Source organism: Chenopodium album, chromosome 8, assembly GCF_948465745.1.
Source record: "Chenopodium album chromosome 8, dcCheAlbu1.1, whole genome shotgun sequence".
NCBI lineage: Eukaryota > Viridiplantae > Streptophyta > Magnoliopsida > Caryophyllales > Amaranthaceae > Chenopodium > Chenopodium album.
Genome location: NC_137841.1, coordinates 44,518,993 through 44,531,644, shown reverse-complemented (window position 1 = coordinate 44,531,644; position 12,652 = coordinate 44,518,993). Strand labels below are relative to the sequence as shown.

Genomic DNA, 12,652 nt, shown 5'->3' with positions numbered 1-12,652 from the left:
ATCAAATTAACCCTAAACAAGATTATTAATTATCTTATTAAGCATGATTACAAGTACAAATTCCCTTCAAACATGCATAAAAGGTGTGATCAAGCGATAAAAATAAGTATCAAGCAACATAATAATAAATATAATCATCATTATAAAATTATAATCATAATCAAAACAATAATAATCATAAATAAAATAATCATCATAACAATAATAATAATATTCATAATCATCATAAATTATATCAATTATAATCATAATCATGTTCATGTTAATATTAAACCATAATAATAATAGCAAGATCCTAGGCATGATACTAACAAGATTAATAACAAACCCTATCATGTCACTATGAAATAAAAATCAAATCTTTAACCCTAACATGATACTAACAATCATAAATATTAGGAAGAACATAGGAAGCATCGTAATTTTAGTCATACTTGATATTAAAATTACCCTAGACATGATACTAGGAATCATAACAACAACCTAAGCATGATTTCTACATCATAATATCAATTAAAAAACCATTAAAGTATTTACTTTGATTCCTCTCACCACTTTCTAATAACAAAATACACACGTTAGTAACTTCAAGGAAAATAATAAACAAACAATTAAATTAAATAAATGAAATAGAGATTTGGGACCAAACCCTCAGAAATTAAACCTTTCACGTCTAGGGCGAAGACAACTTCGAATATGGCTAGGTGTTTCTAAATCTTGCGAATGCGGAATTTTGTATGTGATAGAAACAAGGTTTAGAAAAGAGAGAGAGAGAGAGAAAATAATCAAGAAAATCTTGATGAGAGTTGGTGAATGATAAAGAGAGAATTAGAGAATTAATGATTGCGAATGAAAACTGATTGTAGGTGAATGAAAACGGAGTTTTTAATACATTATTTATAGAGAAATCAGCCAAAAAGATAAAATATCAAAACAGAGCACTTGGCGCACGCAAAACGAGATTGGCGCACGCAAAACAGAGCTGGCGGCGCTAGGCGCCAATGGCTAGCACCAGGCGCCAGGCCTGATTCTAGAAATTCATGCGATTTTGTTTTTATCATATCTTTTGATCCAAAAGTCTAAATAAGGCATATAATATGTCGTTGGAAAGCTATTAAAGTCTACTTTCTAAACCAATAAAAATCAGATTAAAATATTTTTTAGATAAAAATATATGGCCAAAATAGTGGAAGGGTGTCAGTTTTGGATAAAGTTTCATGTCTCATTCATATTTTTTTCGTTATAACTCAGATTTAATATTAAAATATATCATTGGAAAGATAATTTCAAGATCTATCCAACCATATAAATTTGGATAAATATTAATAGGCACGAAAATAAAAAATGGAATATATTCCACTTCGTACCAAAACAAGGATTCTTAAAAGGAGTAGTTTTATTCAATTTCAAACTCTTTAAAACATAATTATCAATCCTAACTCCATTAGGATTTAAAAGAAACTCCTAGAGTATTCTAAAATACTATAATCAATCCTAATATCTTTAGGAATGATAATTAATAATAGGCCCTCCTTTAGATCGTTGGGCCGCATATAAAAACCAAATCGGGCCCAGTTTGTATTTTGGCCATAACTTCCTCGATATTCATCGGAATTGGGCTTATAATATATTGTTGGAAAGGTCTTTTCAAACCCCATCCAACTATACTATTATTAGATCCTTATCATGGACCAACCAAACTGGATTGACTATTTTCTTAAAATAAGTTTTCAAAAACAGAGAGAAGAGAAAAGAATTAAAACTATCCGCAACACTAAACTTTCCACACTTTCACTTCATTCGATTATGATTCGACGTGAAAGGTACTCATCAATGAGTTTGGTTTTGGGGAGACACAAATGGGTGTCTACAGGGGTCCTCCTTATTACTAAAATTCTTCTATCATACTTTTTCCATGGTCTCCTCCTAACTATCGCATGTTGAATAGAGCTTGAGTCAAAAATGATAAACTTACCCTGAACTTCCCTTTCCACAGCACTTGGTCAAGGAGAGAAGGGCAATTAATTAAGGACAATACCTTTGTTCAAGTCTCACTTTTTGACAAACCAATTACTTGAAAAAGAAAGGCTAAGAAGATATTGGCGTCTCAGGAAGAAGTTAATGAACTCAAGAAGGATGTGGCCAACCTAACTTAATTAATGAAGAGTATAGCTCTTCAAGTCAATGACCCTGTAAGGCAACAATAAATGAAGCTCATGCAATAAAGCTTGAGAAAAATATCCAATAACTATATATTTCAGGGCTGTAGCTCACAAGGGGTCTCAGTGGACAAGAAACTTCTTCAGCAAAAATTCAATGCCAGTGACATCCCTTGTTTAAGCCAACTGACAATCCTAACTTTCACTTAAGGGCCTTTGAAACTATAATGAATATTAAGGGGATTGATAAGAAGATTTTTCATTCTTTGTTCTCACTATCTTTAGAAACCATTTGTCAACAGTGGTTCTTTTCTCTTGGAAAAGAGAAAACCTCTTTTTGAGATTCCATAACAAACGCTTTCGTAGATAGATATAAGCGCAACATCTAAGACAAAAAATACCACAAACAACTTGAGATGTTAAACAAAAAGAAAACGAAGGGTTCACTTCTTTCTTCAACAAATGGAGGGAAAATTCTGCTAATATGGTTAAGGTTCCTATCGAAAAAGAGTCTTTAAGGATGTTCATCAAGAATTCAAGATCCTTTAAGAAAAATATGCAAAGAAATTAAAATACCAACACAACTTGAATACTTTCAAGGCTGTGTATAATATAGGCATTGACATTGAAGATGACCTTCTGAAAGATAATAGTGCGAGAGGAAAGAAGAACGACCATCCTTCTTCTTCCTCTCCCACTAACAAAGTACATGCTACGAACACCTCTAAACCACAAATCCAAAGGTCGAAAAGAGTGTTCACTCCGCTTGTTATGAGTTATGAAACAACTTTCGAAAAGCTACACCACAAAGGACTAGTCATGCCCATATGACCTATCAAAGACCAAGTTCCAGAAGCCAGGCCACCTAAGTGGGATCCTAATAAACACTTCAAATATCATCAAGGAAACGGTCATGACACTGAGGAGTGTTGGAAACTCAAAGAAGCTATTTAAGACCTCATCGATGACAATAAAACTTCCGAGATTCTAGCCATCGCAGAAGATCAAACTTCCTTTGATCCTTCACTCCTTATAGCACCTGTAGGTGAGCCCATGATCGAGATAGCTTATATAACCTCTATTGATGAAGTGGCCATGATTGAGGAGGATGAAAGAATTTTCTTAGATAATACCGAGGAAAATTTGTCAAGTATAAAAGAAAACGTTAAAAAACTGCAAGATGTCATTGCCATGCTCTTGAATGTGGTAGAAGGACTAGCAAATCGGATGACAGTTACCGAACAAAATTTCCACCAAGGATTTAATGAAGGACTCAACGCTCCTAAGCCACTGGAAAAACGGACCATTGAAGAATACACACCAATAGAAATGACTTATGATGAAGCTATTGACTATTTTCATGGTCAAGGTCTCATTCATCCTGTTGGCCCCAGTCAAGAGCCACCACTTGAAAAAAGGATATCTCAATTGGGATCCAAACTCTTATTGTAAAAATCATAGAGGCCATAGTCACACCACCGAAAAGTGTTTTACCCTCAAGGATCGCATTCAAGACCTCATTGATTCAAATCACCTTAATGTTCCTCCTAGCAACAAGAAAGCCAAGAATATTAATAGTGGCTGGAAAGGAAAGTAGAACGAGAATCCTTCTTCTTCAAAAACTACCCACTCAAACAACGTTAGCACGTTTAACTTGGATGAGGTCCTTTCCATGAACAAACGAGAGCAAAAGAGAATCATTACACTTATTGGCATAAGTTATGACTGATGGGTGTCATAAATGGCACCCATTTGATGTGCATTTAGGTTGTTTTTACCCTCTTTTCATGGCTTTCATGCTTAATAAATGCTTAGTTTTATGCTTTTGGTCTTAGTCTTACCTTTCCCCTCTTATTTTTTAGCTTTTGTGCATTTCTATGGTTTTTCTAGTCTTTTCTTATTCATTTGCTCTATTTTCGTGGTTGTAGGTATTATTATACAAGGTTCGGGTCTTGATACTGGTGATTTACTAAGGTGGAGGAAGCTTTTGGAGCAAGCTCATGGCAATTGGAAAGCTCAAGATGCAAGGAAGTGGATTCTCCAAGTTCTAGCTCTTGCGCTCTCAAGTATGTGCTTTTAGGGCTGCCTCACAATCATGTGCTTTTGGGACTGCCTCACTTAGTGTTCATCATCATCATGATTGTGCGTTTGTTCGAAGACCTTAGCGAACGCAAGAAGCCGCGAGAAGATCGAAAAAACCAAGAGATGCGCGGGCGCGCAAGGCACGAGCGCGGGCGCGCCACCCTTGCAGCATGGGCGCGTCTCCCCTGGGTATTTGTTTGCTCGGTTTTTGTTTTCGCGCCTCTATAAATACCTTTGTTAACTCGATTTTTGGGGCAAGTTTAGAATACGTTTCATGAAGATTTTGATCATAATTTTAGCTTAGTTGAGAGCTTATCTCTCTAGTTTTAGGGTTAGTTTAGGAGTAGATTTTAGAGAGAGAGAGTGAGGAATTTCAATGGTGATTGACAGATTGAAGATTCAATGGTGACAATTGTGTTGGAGATCTTCTCTATTATCAATGATCATTTCTAAACTCTATCTCATTTATTGTTTTATTTGATTTCATATTTGTTTGCTTTGATTTAATGTTTGATTATTGATTAGTGTAGTTGTTCTTCATACATTGTTGATTCTTGATTTCTTTAGTTATTAGTTGATTAGATGATGATGTTAGAGTAGTTGTTTGCTAGGAATTAGGTGAAACTTGTATGATTGATTGATTGTTCTTAATTTGGGGATTATGTTGATTAATTATTGAGATTAAAGTGATTAAAGGAAGTTTTCATGTGTGTAATTCGATTAGGCCTTGAGAATTATGCTAGATTGCATTGTAGTTTCTAATGATACAGACAATTGATTTAGGAATTGCAATTGTCGATTGAGCTTGATTAGTGATGCTCCTAGTTAGAATCTCTCGTAGTTGGCGCTAGTTTGACCTCTAGGAGATAGCTTGTTGACTCTTTTGACTGAGCTTTCCATTTGTCTTCACAACCATTGATTTACATATTGTTCCTGAGTTGCTACAATTTTCATGATTGCTTGTTGATCCCGTTCCTAGTGCTTTATTTGTTTGGTTTCTTTGTGTGTTAGTTGTTAGTGTTCTCCTTTTATCCTTAGACTTCGACCTAGCCTAGGCGCATAATTGAGAGCGCTTGAACATTACTGTTCCTTTCGGTTCAACCTTTCACTTGCCTATATACTTGTATATAGGTTTGTTAAGTGTTTATAAATTTAGTTTGACTGTGGGAGGATTAGTTTCAACAACCTAGTTCCACCCTTGGATGGGCGATGACGTGTCTAACACCCCTAAGGGCTTATGAGCCCCTTGGATGGGAGATGATGTGTCTGACACCCCTTAGGGTTAATGAGCCCCTTCTAGATAGGCGATTAAGGAAAACTTTGATGCATTTGGCCCACCGAAATTGCGAAAAAGGCATCTAGTGCATGGTGAAAAATGCCATTTTTCTGATGACGGCCTTATTTTTAGGCATGTCTCTAAACAGTGCTTGCTCGGATCACCCCATAATGAGCCCCTAGGATGGGCGATGATATAATTGACGCTTTCTAAGAGCCTCCTTGTTGATAAATGTCTGTGAAGAAACATGTAGACTTATGTATTTGAAGCAACATCAATGAAGAAACAAATTGTTATGTCTAACTTATGTATACTTGTATTTATTGTTATGTTTGACGCCCTTTGGGGCGGCCAAGCCCCTTGGGGGGGGGCAATATATGTTTTGTGCCCCTTCGGGCTAATGAGCCCCTTGGATGGGCGATGATGTGCCTGACGCCCCTCAGGGCTAATGAGCCCCATGGATGGGCGATGATGTCTCTCACGCCCCTTAGGGCTAATGATCCCCTTAGATGGGCGATGATGTGTCTGACACCTCTTTAGGTTAATGAGCCCTTTCTAGATAGGCGATCATGGAAAACTTTGATGCATTCAGTCCACTGAAATTACGAAAAGTGGCCTTTAGTATGGTGAAAATGACATTTTTCTGATTATAGTCTCATTTTTAGGCATGTCTTTGAACAGTACGTGCTCGGATCACCCCATAATGATCCTCTAGGATGGGCGATGATATAATTGAATCTTTTTAAGAGCCATTTGGCTGACAAGTGTCGGTGAGAAACATGTAGACTTATGTATTTGAAGCAACATCAATGAAGAAACAAATTGTTATGGCTAAGTTATGTATACTTGTTTTATAGGATAGCTCCCGCTGAACTATCGCCCAGCCCCCAGGGTGCGCACTTACTGCCGAGAAAGCAATTAAGGAGGGCTCATCAGCCCTGTGGAGTCAGCCCGCAGGTCAGACCAGGCTGAACTCTCCACGAAGGAGATGGTACGCCTATAAATAGAGGGTAAAGTACAACGGAAAGGTGGTTAGACACTCAAGTTATGATACTTTCTACATCTCTTTAAGTACACTTTCTCTCTCTAAACACTCTCTAACTTAAGCTTCGGAGGGGGGTTCCTCGAGCCACCCCCTAGGGCAATTTACGTATGGTGCCTTGTGTAGGTTGTTGACGGGACCCAGCTCACCCAGAAGAACCCTTGGATCCATACTTGGAACAATTGGTGCTAGAAGGAGGAGTAGGATCCTCTAACCCGAGGTTCACCAACTAAGCTAGGGACTAGTTAACTAACCACCATGGCCGGAGAAGAAACTGTACTGACACCCATGTCCAAAGCTAATGAGACCAACCAAACACCACAAAAAAACCCTCAGTAACGCTCGATCCAAAAGGATCCACCGAAAATCCAAATCGACCATCTTTCTGAAATCCAACCCCATCGGATCGACATCGGCTGTAGCTAAAGCGACGTCGAAACCAGTCGATCCGGCAGGATCCAGTTCCATTTTCAAATACGGAATGCCGTTAACAGGCGCAAACAATGAGATCATTGTTTCAGCACCTGTAACCTAGAAACCGCAGCCCGTAAATATGCAAGCCATCCTGGAGAACCTCTCTAAGTGCAGTAAGGAGCAGTTGGCAGCAATGCTGGTGTTCCTACCAATATGGGTAAGGGGGAGAATCCGTCACCGACAACGGCAACCGTGGAGCCCGCAACAAAGAAGCCAGCTTCCTCAGCCCTCACCCCTGAGCAAAAGGAGCTCATTCAACTGAGGAAGAGGGTATTGGAGTTGGAAGCTCGTAATCTGAATCGAGAATGGAGCGTGGAGGAAATAACTCGAGCTCAGGTCAGCCCGGAGAAGCGGGTCCCCCGTAGCAGGTTGCCAGCCTCAGAGCGGGGACCTAGCCCAGAGAGAGACAAACGAGCACGAATCTAGGTTGTCCCATATGATTCCCCATTTTGCCGGAAGATTCTGGAAGAACCAATGGAGAAGGTAAAGATGTCGAGCTGCAGATACAACGGAACCACAACACCCAAAAGCCACATATCAGCTTTTGAGAACCCCATGGTATTTTATACTATGACGGACTCAGTCTAGTGTAAGGCGTTCCCGCCAACCCTGGAGGGGCTGGCAGCGGAGTGGTATGAAGCTATTCCCAAATGTTCCGTATACTCGTATAACCAGCAGAAGAGAATGCTCATGGAGCATTTCATAACCCTGGTAGACCGAACTAAAATGCAACCGAGCTGATGTCATTAGTTCAAGGGAAGGACGAGCCTCTGAGGGAGTTTATCACCAGATTCAATAAAGTGGCAACAACCATCCCAAATATGAGTCAAGAGGTAGCACTACTAGCAATGCAGAGTGGCTTACTACCAGACTCACCATTCAGAGCGTATATGGGGCGTAAGAGCCTCAAAACACTTGTTGAAGCGCTAGGTTAAGCGCACGAGTTCATCAAAGCAGACGAGACTAACAGAGTAATGCTGAGTAGGAAGGCACCAGGTGACTTAGTTAAGCGGACAGAGGTACCCCGGGAAGAGAACACACCTAGGGCTGACAAGCCGAGCAGGGCCGAGAAAAGTCACAGAGAAGCGGATAGAGTAGTGGGGGTGAGAAGGTCAGATCCAAAGAGAGGGCCAAGGCCTGGGAGGTTCGACAAATATACCCCACTAACCTACTCAAGGTCTCATATATTCAGTGTGAATAAAGATGATGATAAGTGGCGGAGACCCCCAAGGATGGTTAATAGGAACCGTGATACCAGCAAGTGGTGTGACTTCTACAGAGACCATGGCCACACCACTGTGGAATGCACACACTTGAAGGATAACATAGAAGATTTAGTCAGGAGAGGGTACCTGAATCAGTATAAGTAGCGCGATGACCCTCCCAGAAGGAGGGATGAGGATTGAACATGCCGCGCTGACCGCAGAGGAGGTCATAGAGGTCCCGTTGGAGACGAAGATAGAGATGGAAAGCCAGAAGGCAGGGTATATGTGATCACTGGGGGTCCAGTGCATAGAGGAACAGTTAACAGAGCAAGGGCTGACCTGCGGGAGATGATACATCAGATAAACGACAATGAGAAGCGTAGATGGCCACCTCTTCCCCCGCAGCAACGAGCCACGTTTGACGAGTATGACCAGAAGGGAATAATTTAGCCTCATGATGATCCAATGGTAGTGACAATGAGAATTACAAACTGGGAAGTGGATAGGATATTGATAGATGGAGGCAGCTCAGCCAACATCATATACATCAGCGCGTTCAACGAGATAAAGTTGGACAAGAAAGATTTAAAGAGGGTGAGTTACGAAGTCACCGGGTTTAATGGATCAGGGCTAACCCCGGAAGGCATAATCGAGCTCTCAATCCGGGTGGGTGAGAGATCAAGAAGGCGTGATGTTCAAGAAGAATTCCTTGTGATAAACTCTCCTTCACCCTACAATGTGATCATGGGAAGACCACTCATCCACAAGATAGGCGGAGTGGTATCCACCTATCACCTTGCCATGGCCTACACAACTAATGAGGGACGGTCAGCAAAGCTCAGGGTAAGTTAGAAGGCAGCTCAATAATGTTACTTAACTGCCCTAAAGCAGCCCGCAAAAACCAGACATCAGCCTGGCTCAGAGAGAAGGCCCCCTAAGCAGGCTGAGAGGAAGTTAAGGAAAAGGAAGCGTGAAGAATATCACAGGGAAAAGGATAAACAGAAGTTAGCAATGGAAAACTTTGAGCCTGCAAAAGAGGAAATGGCTAGACCACTTCTCAGTGGGGAGCATGTCATAGTCGAGCTCACAGAAGGTGACCCCTCGAGAACGGTGAAAATTGGGAAAGACATTGATCATGGAGTAGGGTACACCTCGTAGAGCTGCTGAGAAATAACAAGAATATTTTTGCATTTTCCGCAGATGAGATGCCCGGAATTGACCCTGCAGTCGTGGTACACAGGCTGAATGTGAAGGAGGACATTAAGCCAGTTAGGCAGAAAAAGCGAAGGTTCTCCACAGAGAAAAATCAAGTAATCCAGGAGGAGGTGGAGAAACTCTTGGAGGCAGGATTCATTGAACCTTGTGACTACCCAGAGTGGTTAGCCAATGTGGTCATGGTGAAGAAAGCAAATGGCCAGTGGTGAATGTGTGTTGATTTCATAGATCTCAATAAGGCATGTCCAAAAGACTGTTACGCGCTGCCACAAATCGATCAGCTGGTAGACTCCACCAGCGGGCACGCCTTTCTAAGATTCATGGACGCCTTCTCAGGGTACCATCAAATCCGCCTGCTGTAGGCGTCGCTCGAAGTGCGCCTACGTTAAAGCATGTTGTGAATATGCTTGGCACTCATAGGAAGTGGGAATTGACATTACGATTAGGGACAACGATTAGAGACAAATAAAGTAGGGAGCCGCCAACAAGTTTTTAAGGAACTTGTAAACCGTTCACGGATCATTATAAGGCAACCACGAAAAAGGACAACGATAGGCAACAACGATTGACCCGTGAAGGTTACACCCCATTCATAATCCATGAGATTACTAAATCCATATGGTTCGGAACCACGAAAGGAGGATCGGGGATGATGGTACGAAGTGAGTCATGGAGTCACATTCGCCCGTATTGGCCTCTACTCGATTCTTATAGTGAAAAGTGATTCCTGCGATCTCAAAGGCATGCAAACAAAATATTCAATTCGCTCCAAACTATTATTTAGCTAAATTGGTTGAATATTAATGCACACATATAATTCTAAAATATTTGTGATCACTTCAATTAATAACAAGATTAAAAAGGATCCTAAACCGGTTGTCCAAATTATCTTATTAGGCGTGATTTTTAATTACATATTTCCTTTAACATGCAATATGGTGATCATAATAAATATAATAGAATAACATCAATATTGGAAGCAATTTAACAATAGTTCCAACAATATAAAATCGTTAGGAAAATAATAGAAATAAAAGGAACATAATTCTTACTTTGATTCTGTTTGTTTGCAACTACAAAATAATAAACGAGTTAGTAACTTCAAAGAAATAATAATAGTACAACAACTAAATTAAATTAAATAAAGTAGAGTTTATTTGGGGCCAAACCCTCAAACAGTTCTACCTTTCACGCCTTGGCTTAAGGACAGAACCACGAGTAAAGTATGGACTCCTTTGAGTACTTGAAGAAGGAATTTTGAAATGAAAAGGTAGGCTAGTGTTTAGGCTAAAGCATAGAAGATAGAGAAATGAACTAAAGAATTAATTGATTCCCCGTACATCAGAAATGAGGCGGTATTTATAGGGAAAATGTGCTAAGGGAGCACACGGAACCCTAAAATGATAAAAACCCTAAAAAAGTATCCCGTGACACGGCAAACTGTACCGTGACACGGGAAGTCCAACCGTCAGACGAAACACTTTCCCGTGACACGGTACATTTTTAGTGTGACGCGGGAAATTTTTAGAAAACGGGAAAGAAAACGCGTTAAGGGTTTACGCGGAAAAGACACGGAATGTCCCGTGTCACGGCAGACTTCCCGTGTCATGGGAAATCCCACCGTCAGACGGGAAGGATTCCCGTGACACGGTGGCTGTCTACCGTGGCGCGGGAATTTCCAGCCCACTTTTCCGTCTAAATACATTTTTAACCCTAATTTCATTCGGCATTTTAAGTGCCGATTGATAATTTCGGGCCTTTTCTGACTTATTATTATTTCGGCTAAAATAAAAATAAACAAAAGGTTTGGGCCAAAAATAAAATAAAAAAGGGTTTGGGCAAAAATTAAATAATAAGTTTGGGCTGAAATAAAAACTATGCTTTTACCAAACATCCAGACTAATCCATGGACCGTTCAAAAATATGAATTTAATCAAATACGATTTTTTAAGCACTATCGGGATTAAATACTGAACCCGACCAATAGTGGCGATGAAAGGTTGTTCATCATCGGGTATGGTTTTGGGGAGACATTTTTAGGTTTCTACAGAAGCCCCCACTTTGACTGAGTTTGTAGAAACGACAGTTTCGAAAACGATAGTCAAAGTAGCCGATAGGGACGGAGAATGATTTAAGACGTTCTGCGATCCTAAATCATTCTGTATACGCCGATACCTGTAGAAAAATGTTAGTTCTACAGATAAAAGGGTAAAAGGATAGAATACGTATCTGGCACCAGTGTATCGGTGACAAACGAATTTGGCAGCTTCCTATGCTTGAAGGAATCCACCGAGTGACATTTTTTGAAACGCTTTCCAGGCTTGAGGAAAGCCGACTGAAGAGTTTGGTAGTTTTCTAAGCCTGAAGAAACCCACCGGATAATACTTTCCATGCCTGAGGAAAGTCGACGAATGAATTTGGTGTCATTCTATGCTTGAAGAAGTTCACCGATAATGCCTTCCATGCTTGAGGAAAGCCGACAAAGGAATTTGGCGGTTTTCTATACTTGAAGAAAAATCCACCGATAACGCTTTCCATGCTTGAGGATAGCCGACTTGGCGGTTTTCTATACTTGAAGAAAAATCCACCGATAATGCTTTCCAAGCTTGAGGAAAGCCGACCTGGCGGTTTTCTATACTTGAAGAAAAATCCACCGATAACGCCTTCCAAGCTTGAGGAAAGCCGACCTGGCGGTTTTCTATACTTGAAGAAAAATCCACCGATAACGCTTTCCAAGCTTGAGGAAAGCCGACGACTACTGTAATTGCTGAAATTTGCAAGTGTATGATGGTTCGATTATCCCCGAACGTGGGCCGCAGATGATTCACACCTTCAAGTTGATTATCCGACTATATCATGTGTTTAAAATATCGACAAAATGACTTTAATGCTTCTAGGGGCAAAATAGTAATTTTAGTACCCTCCAACCGTCAGTTAGAATTTTCCGCGTAATTTTACCAAAGAATTAACTGTCCAATTTGCGCGAAAAATCGTGCAGCTTTGATTAAAAATACCAAAAATATTCGCAGCTAGCTTGGAAAAAAGATGCAAAGGAATATTCTGAACCCCGTGCCACGTGGAAGCATCCTATGACACGGTAAGACTTTGCCGTCAGACGGGTTCCATTCCCGTGTCGTAGAGCAGCTCCCGTGACGCGGGAATCCTATAGGCTGAAAATCAGTCAATTGGCATCTTTGAC

General features: G+C 40.4%; 1 protein-coding gene across 1 annotated transcript; it reads left to right on the top strand.

Annotated features, from left to right (window-relative positions):
• The first annotated feature begins 8,703 nt into the window (after positions 1-8,703).
• On the top strand, positions 8,704-9,662 carry LOC145642987 (uncharacterized). The gene is made up of 3 exons (XM_081694146.1): positions 8,704-9,081; positions 9,130-9,331; positions 9,439-9,662. The coding sequence occupies exons 1-3, from the start codon at positions 8,704-8,706 to the stop codon at positions 9,660-9,662; spliced, it is 804 nt and encodes a 267-aa protein (XP_081550272.1).
• The last annotated feature ends 2,990 nt before the right edge of the window (positions 9,663-12,652 follow it).